Consider the following 20,792-nt stretch of genomic DNA (forward strand, 5'->3'; position numbering starts at 1 on the left):
CCACAGTGCTGCATCAGACTAACTAAAGAAGCGAGTCCTTGGTTGGTCCACAGTGCTGCATCAGACTAACTAAAGAAGCGAGTCCTTGGTTGGTCCACAGCGCTGCATCAGACTAACTAAAGAAGCGAGTCCTTGGTTGGTCCACAGCGCTGCATCAGACTAACTAAAGAAGCGAGTCCTTGGTTGGTCCACAGTGCTGCATCAGACTAACTAAAGAAGCGAGTCCTTGGTTGGTCCACAGTGCTGCATCAGACTAACTAAAGAAGCGAGTCCTTGGTTGGTCCACAGCGCTGCATCAGACTAACTAAAGAAGCGAGTCCTTGGTTGGTCCACAGTGCTGCATCAGACTAACTAAAGAAGCGAGTCCTTGGTTGGTCCACAGCGCTGCATCAGACTAACTAAAGAAGCGAGTCCTTGGTTGGTCCACAGTGCTGCATCAGACTAACTAAAGAAGCGAGTCCTTGGTTGGTCCACAGCGCTGCATCAGACTAACTAAAGAAGCGAGTCCTTGGTTGGTCCACAGCGCTGCATCAGACTAACTAAAGAAGCGAGTCCTTGGTTGGTCCACAGTGCTGCATCAGACTAACTAAAGAAGCGAGTCCTTGGTTGGTCCACAGTGCTGCATCAGATGAAGGCTCATTATTACCAAAGGTCCTGCAAAATGAGATCTCACTGTTTACCATGCGTTCACATGGCAGACAGCCTAGAGAGGCGGGGCCACAGAGCAGAGTGACTCACCACCGCTTTCTACAGACGCACACGCTGAACTCGTCCAATTAAAAACCTCCTAGAGACCCACACGCTAAACTCGTCCAATTAAAAACCTCCTAGAGACCCACGCGCTAAACTCGTCCAATTAAAAACCTCCTAGAGACCAACACGCTAAACTCGTCCAATTAAAAACCTCCTAGAGACCCACACGCTAAACTCAGCTAGCAGAGAGAATCTGCTCCGAGCGACAAAGAGAACGCCAATTATTACTAAAGCTGTGTTCACACCGACATATTTATTTTTCTCTCTGTCGCTCGATTCAACCCTTTGGAATCGCTCTGTCGCTGTGTTTAAATCGCTCGTCAACAGGCACAATAATCGACGGACATCTAGGGGCTATAACGTTACACAATGTCATGATGTTTGTCCACTACGAGCCACCGTAGTTGTTTACAAGCTAAGCCTATCAGCGTGCTCCTAACGCGAGCTCCATACCGGTAGTACAGACTTCACTTCATGTCAGCTGTCAGCCTGTCAATCAGCTGTCAATGCGGTTTGTTGCCACACAATAAACCAGCGGTTTGTTCCAAGCCAGTGTGATCCTTGACTCACTCTCACACAGCAGCCAATCAGCGTTGAACAGCGAGCGACTGATGCCAGCGTAATTTCGCTCTTATGACATCACTGATGATCACTGATGATGTCACAACTTCACATCACTGATGACATCACAATTGATCTTATGACATCACTGATGATGTAGTAATGCCACGGCCGAGCCCGCCCTGACATGTCATCAGTGATGTCACAATGCCTCCTTGTGTGTGATAGTTGTTCCTTACCTGCTTGATATCTCCCAATATCTTTGTATGCAACATTATGAACTGCACATTTTTGATGAATGGACTTGTTTTTCCAGGAACTGGAGAACCTGAGACAGCAGGCGGAGATCATCCCCAAGCTCATTTCAGACGTCGAGAGCATCACCGAGAAACTGCAGGTGAGGTCAAAGCAGCCCGACAGTCCCCACATCCTCATCCTCATGTTCCTCATCACCCCCCCCCCCGCACGCGCTCAGCCTCGAGTATGAGCGCGTGGTGGAGGGCAGCACAGACCTGGAGCACAAAACAGTCAGAAAGACGTCACATTGACGCCACACGTGGGCTCTTAGATGCTTTCAGATGGAGGTAGGTAGAACATTAGATGTCCATTCAACATTCTGCCCACGGCCTTGTGACACAACATTCCTATCTCGTGCGTCACACACACACACACACACACACACACACACACACACACACACACACACACACACACACACACACACACACACACACGTGAGACATCGTGCTTACTGCACCTATTAATCCACTTCCATTACGGCGCTATAAATAAAGACTAAGTGGATCTTCCTGCTCTTACAACATCTCTGTCACTGCTTACTGGTTCTCTGGTTCTCTGGTTCTCTGGTTCTCTGCTTACTGGTTCTCTGCTTACTGGTTCTCTGCTTACTGGTTCTCTGCTTACTGGTTCTCTGCTTACTGGTTCTCTGCTTACTGGTTCTCTGGTGGCCGCTTTGATTTGATCTCTCTATTCTGCTGATGACAGCAGCACCGCCCAAGATGCTTTAAGAGCTCCACTGAGCGCTCATAACCAGGCTTGAAGACCCCGGGCTTATAACATTTCACCATGCAAATCCACGAGCATGTTGATGTGACGCGAATCCACGGGCATGTTGATGTGCTCGTGAGGCTGAATCAGGTGTGAGAAATCCTGAAACTATATGGACCCATGCCCATCTTCTGCTGTCTGCACCTGTTCTTCAAGGCTCCGCCCCCCCCCCCACACACACACACAGCTATACATGAAAGCTGAGGTGCCAGGCTCCGCCCCCACACACACACACACAGCTATACATGAAAGCTGAGGTGCCAGGCTGGCTGTCTGACTGGCTGCATGCCCGCTTAGTGCCAAGTGTGACATGAGCTGCATTGTGGGAGTGACGCGCGTCTCCCTCCTGTTCAGAGCAGGATTTCATCATCCAAGCTGTCGCGCATGTGGTGCCATTCAAGCTGGGTAGAGAGGGAGGGTGGCGGGGAAGGAGAGGGTGCAGTATAAAACCAACAGGGACATGCTTGAAGTTCTTGCGCTTCACAAAGCCCCGGGTTGCCAGGTTTGTTTCTGCATCAGCCAACTGCATGAATGACAATGACAACAGAAGTGGCTGAAGCAGAAAGCCATCATCTGACAAACAGGCTAGCAGCCAAAGTGAGGAGAAGCATAGAGGAGACAATGGGATGCCTCAAATACCTCCTCTCTCTCCATGAGGCAGCATCCCATCCACTCAGATGGAAGTTGATTGATAAAAACTTTCCTGCTGCGGCAGACAGTAAGTCGATACGCCGCTTCCAAATGCCACCAAATCAAAAATCATCCCCCGAACATGAATGTGTTTCTGCAGCACTGCTACAGTGCTGCTTCAGCCTAGCTGTGCTACAGTGCTGCTTCAGCCTAGCTGTGCTACAGTGCTGCTTCAGCCTAGCTGTGCTACAGTGCTGCTTCAGCCTAGCTGTGCTATAGTGTTGCTTCAGCCTAGCTGTGCTACAGTGCTGCTTCAGCCTAGCTGTGTTACAGTGCTGCTTCAGCCTAGCTGTGCTGCTTCAGCCTAGCTGTGCTGCTTCAGCCTAGCTGTGTTACAGTGCTGCTTCAGCCTAGCTGTGTTACAGTGCTGCTTCAGCCTAGCTGTGTTACAGTGCTGCTTCAGCCTAGCTGTGCTGTTTCAGCCTAGCTGTGCTACAGTGCTGCTTCAGCCTAGCTGTGCTATAGTGTTGCTTCAGCCTAGCTGTGCTACAGTGCTGCTTCAGCCTAGCTGTACTACAGTGCTGCTTCAGCCTAGCTGTACTACAGTGCTGCTTCAGCCTAGCTGTACTATAGTGCTGTTTCAGCCTAGCTGTGCTACAGTGCTGCTTCAGCCTAGCTGTGCTACAGTGCTGCTTCAGCCTAGCTGTGCTACAGTGCTGCTTCAGCCTAGCTGTGCTACAGTGCTGCTTCAGCCTAGCTGTACTACAGTGCTGCTTCAGCCTAGCTGTGCTACAGTGCTGCTTCAGCCTAGCTGTGCTACAGTGCTGCTTCAGCCTAGCTGTGTTACAGTGCTGCTTCAGCCTAGCTGTGTTACAGTGCTGCTTCAGCCTAGCTGTGTTACAGTGCTGCTTCAGCCTAGCTGTGTTACAGTGCTGCTTCAGCCTAGCTGTGTTACAGTGCTGCTTCAGCCTAGCTGTACTACAGTGCTGCTTCAGCCTAGCTGTGTTACAGTGCTGCTTCAGCCTAGCTGTGCTCGCGGTGTCGCGGCCGCCTCCCCTTCTATTTTAAAGAGGACGCCCCCATGTGGAGATCAGGTTTCAGGAGTCAGCTGGAGAACACAACACGCTCATGCCGGCACAACGTTTACAGCTCCTATTTTAAGCCCCTCCTCCCTTCACTGCTATCTGAGGCATTAATGTGTCATCAGTGTCGCCTGCTAGTCTGGAGGGCTTCTTTAACACCCAACTCCCCCCCCCCCCACACCTACACCCAACTCCCCCCCCCCCCCCCCCCCCCCCCCCCCACCACCTACCTCCATGTAGTTCACTATAATAAACACTACATGTAGTTCACTATGATAAACACTCCATGTAGTTCACTATGATAAACACTCCATGTAGTTCACTATGATAAACACTACATGTAGTTCACTATAATAAACACTACATGTAGTTCACTATAATAAACACTACATGTAGTTCACTATAATAAACACTACATGTAGTTCACTATAATAAACACTACATGTAGTTCACTATAATAAACACTCCATGTAGTTCACTATAATAAACACTACATGTAGTTCACTATAATAAACACTACATGTAGTTCACTATGATAAACACTACATGTAGTTCACTATAATAAACACTACATGTAGTTCACTATAATAAACACTACATGTAGTTCACTATAATAAACACTCCATAATAAACACTACATGTAGTTCACTATAATAAACACTCCATGTAGTTCACTATAATAAACACTACATGTAGTTCACTATAATAAACACTACATGTAGTTCACTATGATAAACACTCCATGTAGTTCACTATAATAAACACTCCATGTAGTTCACTATGATAAACACTCCATGTAGTTCACTATAATAAACACTACATGTAGTTCACTATAATAAACACTACATGTAGTTCACTATAATAAACACTACATGTAGTTCACTATAATAAACACTCCATGTAGTTCACTATAATAAACACTCCATGTAGTTCACTATGATAAACACTACATGTAGTTCACTATAATAAACACTACATGTAGTTCACTATAATAAACACTACATGTAGTTCACTATGATAAACACTACATGTAGTTCACTATAATAAACACTACATGTAGTTCACTATAATAAACACTACATGTAGTTCACTATGATAAACACTACATGTAGTTCACTATAATAAACACTCCATGTAGTTCACTATAATAAACACTCCATGTAGTTCACTATAATAAACACTACATGTAGTTCACTATAATAAACACTCCATGTAGTTCACTATAATAAACACTACATGTAGTTCACTATAATAAACACTACATGTAGTTCACTATGATAAACACTCCATGTAGTTCACTATAATAAACACTCCATGTAGTTCACTATGATAAACACTCCATGTAGTTCACTATAATAAACACTACATGTAGTTCACTATAATAAACACTCCATGTAGTTCACTATGATAAACACTACATGTAGTTCACTATAATAAACACTACATGTAGTTCACTATAATAAACACTACATGTAGTTCACTATAATAAACACTCCATGTAGTTCACTATAATAAACACTCCATAATAAACACTACATGTAGTTCACTATAATAAACACTACATGTAGTTCACTATGATAAACACTACATGTAGTTCACTATAATAAACACTACATGTAGTTCACTATAATAAACACTACATGTAGTTCACTATAATAAACACTCCATAATAAACACTACATGTAGTTCACTATAATAAACACTCCATGTAGTTCACTATAATAAACACTACATGTAGTTCACTATAATAAACACTACATGTAGTTCACTATGATAAACACTCCATGTAGTTCACTATAATAAACACTCCATGTAGTTCACTATGATAAACACTCCATGTAGTTCACTATAATAAACACTACATGTAGTTCACTATAATAAACACTACATGTAGTTCACTATAATAAACACTACATGTAGTTCACTATAATAAACACTCCATGTAGTTCACTATAATAAACACTCCATGTAGTTCACTATGATAAACACTACATGTAGTTCACTATAATAAACACTACATGTAGTTCACTATAATAAACACTACATGTAGTTCACTATAATAAACACTACATGTAGTTCACTATGATAAACACTACATGTAGTTCACTATAATAAACACTACATGTAGTTCACTATGATAAACACTACATGTAGTTCACTATAATAAACACTCCATGTAGTTCACTATAATAAACACTCCATGTAGTTCACTATAATAAACACTACATGTAGTTCACTATAATAAACACTCCATGTAGTTCACTATAATAAACACTACATGTAGTTCACTATAATAAACACTACATGTAGTTCACTATGATAAACACTCCATGTAGTTCACTATAATAAACACTCCATGTAGTTCACTATGATAAACACTCCATGTAGTTCACTATAATAAACACTACATGTAGTTCACTATAATAAACACTACATGTAGTTCACTATAATAAACACTCCATGTAGTTCACTATAATAAACACTACATGGGGAATAGTGAGGGAGTGAACCATTCTGAACACGGCTATAATCTCCTGGTGGAGATAATTAGCTGCATGACACGTTAAACACCAAGTCATTATCTTCTAACCTGTCCGGGACTGAGGGAATTGCTTCTGTTAGTTTGGCAAATGTTCTCGAAACTTGAATGCAAATGTATCATTTTTTTTAAATATTTGCTTATTTTTCATCACTGCTCACTTTAGGTTGTTGAACTGGTTGAACTGAAGAAAACTGCCAAGTCTCATGATGTCCAGCTTATCGTTTTTCTCCCTTTACAAATAGCAGTAATTCAAGGAGGCTCTTTCCTTGGCTCAGATACGCCATGCTGCACCCACGGCTTTCACTGTAGCACTGCTTAAACCAGGACATACTGTCCAGCAGACTGTCAAATGGACTAACGTCCAATTTAGGGGACGATCTTGATTCCCTCGTAAATCCATCATCTGATTTATTTTTTAGCCGCAACACCGATTTTGCGAAACGCGATAGCGTCAAAACCACGAAACTTGACAGGTGTGTAGTTGACATCGAAATGAAGGTTGAGTTTGAAAATGGGCGTGACCCCCTCCCCCCACCACACACACACACACACACACACGCACGCGCACGCACACGCACACGCACACGCACACACGCACACACGCACACACACACACACACACAAACACTGTTTGATCATTTTGTTCTTATTTTCTCCACAGGCTGCAGAGACAAAGAACAAGGACCTGGAAGGGAGGATAGAGGGTCTCCAGGTGGACATGGAAGACAATCAGCAGAAGCAGGGCCACATGAAGGGAGAGCTGAAGAAGTTCATGGATATCCTGGACGGAAAGATAGACGAGTTGCACGAGTTCAGGCAGGGGCTGTCCAAGTTAGGCGTGGACAACTGAGCGAGCCGGGAAGGGTCAGAGAGGTCAGATACGAGGGATTTAACGACTGCGTGTCTTCAGGGCAGTTGCTATGTGGCACCCACTCCCCCACGGTGACGTCCACTCAGAAACAACCAGCTTTGGCCACTAACAAACACTACAAGTAAGAGAGAGAGAGAGAGAGAGAGATGGAGGGAGGGAGCAAGAGAGGGAGGGAGAGTCTGGCAGACGTAACCAAAAGGAAGGCCAGAACGCTCCACCACATGGCTCAATTTTGCGCGCTGGAATTGTAATACTAAATCCAGCGGCACACTTACCGTAAAGGATAGCTCTCCGTTTCTGTGGGGGGAAGCGACGTTAAAGCTGGTGGCGGGTTCTTAGATTCTATCCATTTGTCTTTTTTCTGCAGGCCGCTGCAGGTACTGCACCCTGGCAGTCTGAGCTTACGAGTGTGAAGGCGGGGCTTACAATGTAATGTGATGTAACGTGAGGCGGAGCTTAAAAAGGGCTAAAGTGCAGAACACAGAGTCAGAAAAGGCTGTTCAGCAGCAGTGAAGTCGTGTTCATCCTTCAGGCCACCTCTTTTCAAAGACTGTCCTTTGCTGTTTTGCCTCTTGTCAATCTCAGGTGTGTTTGAAGACAGGTTTGTACTCATTAGATTATTAATTATGCACATAACGGCCATGACACAAAGTGCCTCCAGGTTGGGCTTATTCCCACCTGGCGAGGAGAACCGGTCAGGTGATGACCATCACCGTAAATAATAGCTTTGGTTATTCTCTGTGGGAAGCCTAATTAAAAACCATAGTGTTAAAAAGAGAAACCCACATCCTCACTAAGGAGACGAGATGAAAGGAGGCAGGCAGGCAGGCGAGCCGATCAGGAAGGATGTGAATGGATCCTTGTGGAGTGAGAAACACAGATGAGACGGGTGTTGGCACAAACAACTACTCTAACAAGGAGTTGGAGCAGGATTTCATCACGTTTGCAATACACAGTCTTTAAGATGATATTTGCTTAAGATGATATTTCCATCAAGAAGGAAACCTCCTTGTCTCTGCTGACGACTGTTCTCAGTCATCCAAAAATCATCATAGAAAACCCATTTTGCCATGAGTGTAATGAGTGTAGTGTTCAAAGGATTTTGCATGTGCGATAGTATTTTTTGTCCATTTGTAGAACAAAGAAGTACGTCTTGGAAGCTGTTGTCGATGTGCTTTCCAAACACTCTTGTGTGTGTGTGTGTGTTATGTTGTGTGTGTGTTATGTTGTGTGTGTGTGTTATGGTTGTGTGTGTGTGTGTGTTATGGTTGTGTCTGTGTGTGTTATGTTGTGTGTGTGTGTTATGGTTGTGTGTGTGTGTGTTATGGTTGTGTGTGTGTGTGTTATGGTTGTGTGTGTGTGTGTTATGGTTGTGTGTGTGTGTGTGTTATGGTTGTGTGTGTGTGTTATGGTTGTGTGTGTGTGTGTTATGGTTGTGTGTGTGTGTGTTATGGTTGTGTGTGTGTGTGTTATGGTTGTGTGTGTGTGTGTTATGGTTGTGTGTGTGTGTGTGTGTGTGTGTGTGTGTGTGTGTGTGTGTGTGTGTGTGTGTTATGTTGTGTGTGTGTGTTATGGTTGTGTGTGTGTGTGTGTGTGTGTGTGTGTTATGGTTGTGTGTGTGTGTTATGTTGTGTGTGTGTGTTATGTTGTGTGTGTGTGTTATGGTTGTGTGTGTGTGTGTTATGGTTGTGTGTGTGTGTGTTATGGTTGTGTGTGTGTGTGTGTTATGGTTGTGTGTGTGTGTGTGTTATGGTTGTGTGTGTGTGTGTGTGTTATGGTGGTGGTTCTTTTGGGTGAGGGGACTCGGTGCTGCTAGACGGGTGAATAATAATGTGAAAGTGTACTTCATTGAAAACACGAGATGGCGTGGGCCTTCAATACATCCCTGTGAGATTCTTCTTCATTTTTGTTTTACACATTTATTTATTTATTTTGGTGCCTATCTGCAACTAGTATTTCTAGAACATACCCTCCTACATGATCAGTATCTTAACCTAATGTCTCCACAAATGCACTGTACAATATATGTATACCAAATTGTCTGGCTTCAGAGTTTTTATAATGGAGGAATTTGATTGCAGGATGATGTCTGACTCCTTTTGTTTTGTTTTGTTTTGATGGGGAAGTCCACCTCTTTAGAATACAGCGGTATGCTGCTTTGAAAAAAGAATCAGCATGATCTTTGTCATTATACTCAGGTACAAATATATATATATATATATATATATATATATATATATATATATATATATATATATATATACACTATATATAGTGTAAAAAAGTAATTAGTAACCTAACTAGTAATCTAACTAATTACTTTTGAAGAAAGTAATCAGTAAAGTAACTTTTATTACTTTTTTAAGGAGTAATCAGTAATCAGTAACTAATTACATGTAAAAAAGAAAGAAAAAATAATATGCAGTATAGCAGTGATACTCAACTTGTGGCCCGCAGTGCACCTGAACGCAACACATGCAAGATAGCCGCTGAATAAGTGTCCAAATGTTCATGTCATTCTGGCCAATACTCCACTTCTGTTATAGCATTTCAGCCTGGAATATGGAATATCTTTCAATAATCTATGATTTAGCTGCTAAATGGTCAAATACCGCCGTCTGCTCGCTACCCAGGCACATGTATGTACTTAACCTAACTAACTTAACTATCCGGTGTGCACAACATTGTCAGACTAAACTCCGGCTCAAACCCCAAAAACCTACAATCCGCTACAGAAAAATGTATATTGTTTGTTTATTAACTGGCCCCTGGCCTTCTATCATTTCACGAAAGTGGCCCCCGGGCAAAGCATGTTGAGTATCCCTGCAGTATAGTATAATATATATATATATATATATATATATACTATACTGCAGAGATATTATATTATATATTAGATATATTATATATATATATATATATATTAGAATATTAGATATTATATAGTTTACATATATTATATATATATATATATATATATATATATATATATATATATATATATATATATATAGACCCTGCAGTATAGTATAATATATATCTATCTATATCTATATATATATATATATATATATATATATATATATATATATATATATATATATATATATATATAGATATATATATATATATAAATAAAACAAAGCAATCAATGGTCTCTCCTGATTTATTTTGTTTTTCTGCATAAATAAGGCAAAAAGAGAAAAAAGTAACTCAGTTACTTGGATTAGTAATTAATCTGATTACTGTTTTGGAAATTGTAACGCCTTACATTGCTTAGTTACTGAAAAAGTAATCGGATTACAGTAACACGTTACTGCCAAACACTATATATATATATATATATATATACAGGAATATGTATGGGGAAACACTGATGTTGTATATTTTCCATGACAGTTTTGATGTGGTAAGGTGGAGTCCTCTATGAAGGGACTTTTGCTTCTTCTCTCTGTTTAACCCTGCTGTCATTTGAACCTGGAGAACAGAACACGTCTTTCAAACAAATGCCTCTTTTGTGACTCCTGTTCAATATTGTACTATATATATATAGAACTGACAAGTGTTAAAAATTTAGTTTAATTACAACGCTGGGCCAGTGTCCTCCTTTCAGGTCAAGATGTATCAGAGAGGCCATTTACACCTGGCATTAACATGTGTTTTCTGTCATCAGATTGCAATCAGATTGTGTTTTATCACTTGAAAGTACAGGTGTAAACGCCCCCAAAACGCATTGAAGAAGGATTGCAATCTGATCGGCCAAACCACCTCCGGAGGTGGTCAAGGATGCATTGTGTACACATTGAACACAAGTGTAAATGCAATGTGTCCTCTCAATCTGGATACAGCAACTTTATGCAGATTGAGAGGACAACCATTTCTGCCATCAGATTGCAATCTGATGGCAGAAAACGCATGTTAACACCAGGTGTAAATGGCCTCTAAGGGATCAGACTCATTGGTTACGATGCGGTGTATTGGGCCACATTTCAGCAAGCGTTCTGCAGCGAGATGGAGGGAAGCCTCTCTAATCCGCACCTGGCTGCAGATCGGCATTGTGGGTAGTGTGTGGATAACCAGCAGACTCTGAGGGAGAAGGTAAAGCGTGACATTGTGAAGGTCTACTCTGCTTGAGGCGTCTTCTTCTCCAAGTTGACATGTGGGAAGCTGTGGGAGGGAAGGAACCTAGAGGTTTGCACCAGAGCTGCATCTAGAACCTCCGCCCCCTCACATCCTCCTCCTGATGTTGATTTACATAGCACTGAATATAGCTGGTGAGCCTCACAGAAAGACACTTCACCAAAACCAATGAGGTGGGATTTGATCACCGCTTCTCTCCGATCAGGACGAATGAGAGGAGAGATGATCTTGTTTTGAGGAACAGGAAAACCCTAAACTCCAAAATGTCCTCCTCCTAATACGGAAATAGCTGCAGGATTAAAGGACATGTTGCCTAGGCAACTTAATCCCACTCCTTTGGTAGTAAATAGCTGTGTGAGTTATTGTTAAGTGTGTGTCCACTGCTGCTTCCTAGCACGTTTTTAATTGGACCAGAAAGTCCATCATCTTTCCCAGCCAAAGGGACTCCCTGGGGGCCTTTAAAAAATGTGCATTGATCACCTTCTGAGATCAGTTGGTGGGGTTTGATATAGGGATGCTCTGGCTCTGGCATCAATCTTATTATATGGGGGTCTGTGGTCTAATCTTTGTCAGTTTAGGGGTCCCTCATGTGAAACAAATGGAGAACCACTGAGCTTTAGGTACCTGGTAATCCTCAGCAACATTACAGGAACCTGCACCAGCCCCCACACTGAAGTTAGAAACACCAACGCCTGTTTACAATCAAGGTCAGATGACCTGGGAGGATGCCAATAACGCTTCAAGGCGCGGTGTCTGGGCTCCCTGTGGTGAGTTGGGAGTATAGACTGTATGGGAGCTGAATATCAGAACAGAGAAAACATCACATTTCTGTTGAGAAATTAAAAGAAATTCCCTCTCTAAGCATCAAACATATCTGCTCACAACAACATCCTCACTATACTGACTCCAACCGTAATCCACTAATAGCCTAGATACATTAGATGACTTTGAAATGTTAACTGGGGAGTTTATACTACTGTGCGCCCAGCAAACTCACGTCTTTCAGGTTATAAGACGGTGTACACAAAGAACCAGCAAAGAACCAGAACCAGCAAACTGACCACACTAACCATACGGAAGCTAGACCTCATTTTAGTTTCAAAATCAAAGTGCCAATGTATTACTGCATACCACAGAGGAAATGAACACATTTGCATATAAACCCAAGGGCTGGGTGCAGTGGGTGCTGCAGCACCCCCTGGTGGCAAGAGATGGAATTTCATTTCAGCATTTTTTTTTTTACCTGAACGCAACATGCAAAATACCCGCTGAATAAGTGTCCAAATGTTCATGTAATTCTGGCCAATACTCCACTTCTGTTATAACATTTCAGTCTGGAAGATATAATCTTTATGACTAAAAGGCTAAATGAATAGCTTAGAAAATGAATAGCCCCGGGGCCCATGGTACTATTAATCCGGCCCTGGATATATGGGAGGAATAGCGTCACCACCTGCTCTCCCTGCAGGGCTTGAAATTAACTTTTTTCACCACCTGCCAATATGGCTGCTAGATTTTAAAGTTACCAGCCAATTAGAATTTCCACTATCCAAAATGTTTTTCTTGAAATAAACCAGAATATGAGTGGGTTAATTTAAGCATAAGTATCAGTAAGTGGCCATGATTCTCAAAGCCTGTGTTGAGGGTCACACGAACAAAAATGCACTCTTGAAGCTAAATAAATCCAAAACCAACAAGTTAATTATTTAAATTTCTACCTCAATGTAGAACAGCCATTTCTTACACATGAGATTACTTTTGGCCTTTTAGTCATAAAGATTATTGAAAGATATTCCATATTCCAGACTGAAATGCTATAACAGAAGAATATTGGCCAGAATGACATGAACATTTGGACACTTATTCAGTGGGTATCTTGCATGTTGCGTTCAGGTGCACTGTAAAAAAATAAAAAATAAATATTTTTTTGCAATTCCATCGCGGGCCACACAGGGGGCAGTATGTTGCCCATGTGTGCTTTATAGTAACGTTCAGTCATAACTCATTTATAATTAAGCCCATAGTTAATGAACTAATCATGTACAAAATACACACACAGTCACATATTTTATATACTGTATATGTTGTAAGCCTAATTTTTGCCATCACAGCTTCTTTTTACATGTATGGGATAATACAGGCTAATATACAAGGTGTCCCAAGCTCTGAGTCATTATAAACTCAATTAGCTACAGAAGCTAATGTTCACATTCAGTCCTTGTATATTTCTCTCATGTGTTCATCATTCCTTTCCTCCTCTGTGTGTGTGTGATTGAGAAATGAGATGCAGGTGGTGTTCATCCTAATTGGCCTGGTCAGGTGTCAGATTGCTGCTGGCTGATTGGCTGGTGGAGAGCATTTAAGCCAGCTGATGCCATCCTCTCGCCCCTTGCTCTCCTCATTCCCAACGATGATGGCTGCTGTGCTGACTGCTGTGTTCTGTCAGGTAGGAACTGTGTGTAGACCTACTTTAGTAGTTCTGCAGAACTTTATTAAGATGTGTCTTTATCTTGGTAGACTTGTGCAGTCTAAACTGTAAATAGTTACCTTCCAGATCTACACTTTTGTACACTGTAAATAACACTTACCCAAGTAGCAGAAAGTAGGGGGAGAAGCCCTTTAGTTTTTTGTAACATTTTCTCATGTTTATTTTGTAGGAGCTTATAGGTAAGAGCTGTGTCTCTTATTTAATCCATCATTTTCTTTTCTTAGGTAAATTTAAGGTTGGGATTAGTTTGATTGGTTAGTTGTGTTGGGGCCATGCTGTGCTCTGAAACTAAACCTACCACTTGTGAAGGTGGTTTGGCTGATCATCCTTGGGAGTGGGAAGAGTGGCGGCACTTTTGTGTTGCGGTCCCGTTCCCCGAGGCCGGTTCCTAACATAATTGGGGGCTCGTCCGCTTTTCTCGTTCGTCAGCACGTCGTCTGAGTATATATATATATTTTATGTTTGTCTGGTGGGCAGTCTTTGTGCAGGTGGTAAATGGTGTGCATGGAGCTGAGGAAGCTCATGGTGGTAAAGCTGGTGGAGATGTTTGTTGGAGGAGGAGCCGGTCAGAGGGGACCAGTAAGACTGAGGAGGGGCGTGACAAGGCAGGGCCGTCGGTAGCACCGTTTCTCCTCTTTCTGTGTAGACTGCTACCCTACAAGAGTCTCCGTACATAGACTTGCCTGTCACTCTGACTCCCAAGCCGTCTAAATCAGCGATACAGACGTATTTACAAGTGTCACAGAAACATTTCAAAGCCACATATTGAGAAGAAGAGTTCATAGCTTCTCGACGTCGGGGTTAGAAAGCTCGACGCTGCTCATAAATGCCTCTTTTCATCTGAAGTCTGTGCTGGTGATATTTTTTACCGAGCTTTCGGCCAGAGTGGCGCTGTTGAGCGCTCTGACGGCTGGGAGCTCTAACCTGGAAAAAATATCACCAGCACAGACTTCGGATGAAAAGAGGCATTTATGAGCAGCGTCGAGCTTTCTAACCCCGACGTCGAGAAGCGATGAACCCTTCTTCTCAATATGTGGCTTTGAAATGTTTCTGTGACACTTGTAAATACGTCTGTATCACTGATTTAGACGGCTTGGGAGTCAGTCACAGGCAAGTCTATGTACGGAGACGGGACTCTTGTAGGGTAGCATAGTCTACACAGAAAGAGGAGAAACGGTGCTACTGACGGCCCTGCCTTGTCACGCCCCTCCTGTCTTACTGGTCCCCTCTGACCGGCTCCTCCTCCAACAAACATCTCCACCAGCTTTCCCACCATGAGCTTCCTCAGCTCCATGCACACCATTTACCACCTGCACAAAGACTGCCCACCAGACAAACATATAAAATATATATATACTCAGACGACGTGCTGACGAACGAGAAAAGCGGACGAGCCCCCAATTATGTTAGGAACCGGCCTCGGGGAACGGGACCGCAACACAAAAGTGCCCCCACTCTTCCCACTCCCAAGGATGAGCAGCCAAACCACCTTCACAAGTGGCAGGTTTAGTTTCAGCGCACAGCATGGCCCCAACAACAACCCCAACCTTAAACTTACCAAAGAAAAGGATGGATTAAATAAGACAGCACTCACCTATAAGCTCCTACAAAATAAACATGAGAAAATGTTACAAAAACCTAAAAGGCTTCTCCTGCCTACTTTACTTGGGTAAGATGTTATTGTACAAAAGTGTAGCGCTGGAAGTACCTATTTCCAGTTTAGACTGCACAGGTCCACCAAGATAACACATCTTAAAGTTCTTAAGAACTATGTAGGCCAACACAGTTCCTACCTGACAGAACAGCCAAGAGTCAACAGAGAGCCATCATAGTTGGGAATTAGGAGTACAATGAGTGGACTCTTAGTTCATCACACACTAAGGAAAGGCATGAACACATGACAAAGACTCAATGTTTAATTCTGTAGGTAATAAGTTTTGAATGATAGCCCCAAACATTATATTTCACCAACATCCTGTTTCTGCACTTTTGAGGGATGCCATCCCTCCACCCCTTGCTGTCATTGCCAACGATGATGGCTGCTCTCCTGACTCTTTGTTCTGTTAAGTAGGAACTGTGTGTAGGCTTACTTTTAGTAGTTCTTTAGAACTATAAGACTGTCCTTGTCTTGGTAGACTTGTGCAGTCTAAAATGTAAATAGCTACCTTCCAGATCTATACTTTTTTACACCAAATAACTCTTACCCAAGTAGCAGAAAGTAGGAGGGAGAAGCCCTTTAGTTTTGTAACATTTTCTCATGTTTATTTTGTAGGAGCTTATAGGTGAGAGCTAATCCATCCTTTTCATAGGCAAGTTAAGGTTGGCGATTAGTTTGATTTGTTGATGTTGGGGCCATGCTGTGCTCTGAAACTAAACCTGCCACTTGTGATGGTGGTTTGGCTGATCATCCTTGGGAGTGGGAAGAGTGGCGGCACTTTTGTGTTGCCGTCCCGTTCCCCGAGGCCGGTTCCTAACATAATTAGGGGGTCGCCCGCTTTTCTCGTTCGTTAGCACGTCGTCTGAGTATATATATATATATATTTTATATGTTTGTCTGGTGGGCAGTCTATGTGCAGGTGGTAAATGGTGTGCATGGAGCTGAGGAAGCTCATGGTGGTAAAGCTGGTGGAGATGTTTGTTGGAGGAGGAGCCGGTCAGAGGGGACCAGTAAGAATGAGGAGGGGCGTAACAAGGCAGGGCCGTCAGTAGCACCGTTTCTCCTCTTTCTGTGTAGACTATGCTACCCTACAAGAGTCCCGTCTCCGTACATAGACTTGCCTGTGACTCTGACTCCCAAGCTGTTTAAATCAGTGATACAGACGTATTTACAAGTGTCACAGAAACATTTCAAAGCCACATATTGAGAAGAAGGGTTCATAGCTTCGACGTCGGGGTTAGAAAGCTCGACGCTGCTCATAAATGCCTCTTTTCATCTGAAGTCTGTGCTAGTGATATTTTTTCCAGGTTAGAGCTCCCAGCCGTCAGAGCGCTCAACAGCGCCACTCTGGCCGAAAGCTCCGTAAAAAATATCACCAGCACAGACTTCAGATGAAAAGAGGCATTTATGAGCAGCGACGAGCTTTCTAACCCCGAAGTCGAGAAGCTATGAACCCTTCTTCTCAATATGTGGCTTTGAAATGTTTCTGTGACACTTGTAAATACGTCTGTATCACTGATTTAGATGGCTTGGGAGTCAGAGTGACAGGCAAGTCTATGTACGGAGACGGGACTCTTGTAGGGTAGTAGTCTACACAGAAAGAGGAGAAACGGTGCTACTGATGGCCCTGCCTTGTCACGCCCCTCCTCAGTCTTACTGGTCCCCTCTGACCGGCTCCACCGCCAACAAACATCTCCACCAGCTTTTCCACCATGAGCTTCCTCAGCGCCATGCAAAGGCACCTTGACTAACACCATTTACCACCTGCACAAAGACTGCCCACCAGACAAACATAAAATATATATATACACACACACACACACTCACAGACGACGTGCTGACGAATGAGAAAAGCAGACGAGCACCCAATTATGTTAGGAACCGGCCTCGGGGAACAGGACCGCAACACAAGTGCCGCCACTCTTCCCACTCCCAAGGATGATCAGCCAAACCACCATCACAAGTTCACAAGTAGCAGGTTTAGTTTCAGAGCACAGCATGGCCCCAACACAACTAACCAATCAAACTAATCCCCAACCTTAAATTTACCTAAGAAAAGAAAATGATGGATTAAATAAGAGACACAGCTCTTACCTATAAGCTCCTACAAAATAAACATGAGAAAATGTTACAAAAAACTAAAGGGCTTCTCCCCCTACTTTCTGCTACTTGGGTAAGTGTTTTTTACAGTGTACAAAAGTGTAGATCTGGAAGGTAACTATTTACAGTTTAGACTGCACAGGTCTACCAAGATAAAGACACATCTTAATAAAGTTCTGCAGAACTACTAAAGTAGGTCTACACACAGTTCCTACCTGACAGAACACAGCAGTCAGCACAGCAGCCATCATCGTTGGGAATGAGGAGAGCAAGGGGCGACAGGATGGCATCAGCTGGCTTAAATGCTCTCCACCAGCCAATCAGCCAGCAGCAATCTGACACCAGGCCAATTAGGATGAACACCACCTGCAATTCATTTCTCAATCACACACACACAGAGGAGGAAAGGAATGATGAACACATGAGAGAAATATACAAGGACTGAATGTGAACATTAGCTTCTGTAGCTAATTGAGTTTATAATGACTCAGAGCTTGGGACACCTTGTATATTAGCCTGTATTATCCCATACATGTAAAAAGCAGCTGCGATGGCAAAAATTAGGCTTACAACATACAGTATATAAAATATGTGACTGTGTGTGTGTGTTTTGTACATGATTAGTTCATTAACTATGGGCTTAATTATAAATGAGTTATGACTGAACGTTACTATAAAGCACACATGGGCAACATACGGCCCCCTGTGTGGCCCGCGATGGAATTGCAAAAAAAGGAAAAAAAAAAGATTTTTTTTACAGTGCACTTGAACGCAACATGCAATATACCCGCTGAATAAGTGTCCAAATGTTCATGTCATTCTGGGCAATACTCTTCTGTTATAGCATTCCAGTCTGGAATATGGAATATCTTTCAATAATATTTATGACTAAAAGGCTAAAAGTAATCTCATGTGTAAGAAATGACTGTTCTACATTGAAGTAGAAATTTAAATAATTAACTTGTTGGTTTTGGATTTATTTAGCTTCAAGAGTGCATTTTTGTTCTTGTGTGACCCTCAACACAGGCTTTGAGAATCCCGGGCCACTTACTGATACTTAAATGCTTAAATTAACCCACTCATATTCTGGTTTATTTCAAGAAAAACATTTCGGCTAGCCTACAGAGAGTAGGCTTGCTGCCCGGCAATATTGAGACCTCAGCCACTTTTGCGGTCGTGGGTTCGAGCCTCAGTCAGTTTTGAATGGTGACAGGCAGAGGGAAGAGACAAGAGCGCCCGGAGAAGAGCTGTGAGTGTGAAGGGCAGCTGGTGGTGTGAAGGAATAATACACACAGTGACACCGGGGCCAGAGGTTGTGGGTTTGATTCCCGGTCCGCTGCCACTACCTGGAGCTAAGGGGGGGGCTGCTCCTCCCCCCCTGACCTCTGCAGAGACATGAGCTGAGGGTTATGAGACAGAAAACCACAGAGAGCTGAAATTCTACTGACATCGGAAGTACGTTTTATGTTGTCGTCGTGGTCGAGCCTGGCTGCCGCTAGGCGTAAAAAAAACGTTTTGAAAAACTGCTCTAGACTCAGTATATGACATGTCTGAATCTCTTTGCAGTCTGTCCACAGTGTCCATTTCTGGTGGATCTGTAGGAGGCGCTGTGTCGCTCTGTGTATCTGCCTGTAGGAGGCGCTACGCTGGTGATGTTAAAGACAGGGCAGTGCTGTAATATGTCTCCTCCATCGGGAATCGAACCAACAGTCTACCTGTCAGACAGAGACAGTGACACTTGCATGCTAGCAAGCGAAACTGCTGTCCGTCTGACCACAGACTGTAGAAAGAGACGCAGGATAGCCAAGCGAATGTGATTGGACGAACGTTTGACGCTAGGCCAATCACAGGCAGAGAGGGTGCCTCCAGCCTTCGCCATGATCCGAAAAAAGAATATCGCCAACCGGAAGGCGGAAGCAAAGTTACTTCCGGTTAAGTCAGAAATAATAAAACCGAAACTTCCCGTTAAGGAAAGAGTGTAAAATACACAAGAGACAAACATTAGAGCTTTTATTTATGTCGCAATGTCGCAAAGAATTTCTTTACGTCCTGTCCGTCTCTCTCTCTCTTTAACTCTCTGGGCAATGCTCATTCTATGACTGGGGATGAGTGGGCGAGTTGGTGAAACATCGTTAAGAGACTATGCTGCTCTCTCTCTCTCTCTGTGTGTGTGTGTGTGTGTGTGTGTGTCTGTGTTTGTGAGAGTGAGTGAGAGAACCATGGGCCACCACCACTGAGAATTCCTGTTTCCATAGTAACAGTAGCTGGCGGAATTTCACATCTACACTGAATCAGATGGTTTGCCCAGTTACCTGCTGCCATGTGTGTCTCCCCCAGGTGCACGGCCGCTTTCTCACCTACACGCACACACACACACGCGCGCACACACACACGCGCGCGCACACACACACACACACACACACACACACAAAGTGTTTGGGGCCCTGGAAACGAGATGTGGTTTATGAGCAGGCATTATGACTTTGCTCCTGGCAGCTCTGTAAGGACCCAGAGAGCTGAGTGAGTAAACCCAGTTAGTTGCAGCTGGCTGGGAGATGCTGCCTCTCACTGCAGAGAGAGACCCATATCTCAGAGCGTGGACCACTTTAGATTGGATTTTGCAATATGACTCGACGTGCGTTTGCTTCGGATCCGCCCAGGCGCCGCACTCGCTGGGGCTCGAACCACCGGGCTCAGGCTGACAACTCTTTAGCGGACGATGTGGCTCATTGAAATAAGTGGCTTTCATTGTGAGCAGCAGGGTCAAGCTAAGCTAACAGAGATCAGGTTAAGAGCACGCGCAACTCCAACAGGTTCAAACGTCAACGAATAGATGAATGAAATAGAAATGAGCAGCAGCACCTCCGAGAGTATAGACACAAACATGTCTTCATTTATTC

General features: G+C 43.3%; 1 protein-coding gene across 2 annotated transcripts in view; it reads left to right on the plus strand.

The window, feature by feature from the left end:
• homer2 (homer scaffold protein 2) overlaps nucleotides 1–9,631 on the plus strand; it is a 57,958-nt gene extending 48,327 nt beyond the window's left edge. For both annotated transcript variants that reach the window (XM_083653119.1, XM_083653118.1), the window contains exons 8-9: nucleotides 1,631–1,711; nucleotides 7,298–9,631. In XM_083653119.1, the coding sequence (XP_083509245.1) occupies nucleotides 1,631–1,711; nucleotides 7,298–7,486 (270 nt within the window). In that variant the 3' untranslated portion in view covers nucleotides 7,487–9,631. The remainder of the gene's footprint in view (nucleotides 1–1,630; nucleotides 1,712–7,297) is intronic.
• Nucleotides 9,632–20,792: the final 11,161 nt, after the last annotated feature.

Source organism: Poromitra crassiceps, assembly GCF_964638095.1.
Source record: "Poromitra crassiceps genome assembly, chromosome: 16".
Lineage (NCBI taxonomy): Eukaryota > Metazoa > Chordata > Actinopteri > Beryciformes > Melamphaidae > Poromitra > Poromitra crassiceps.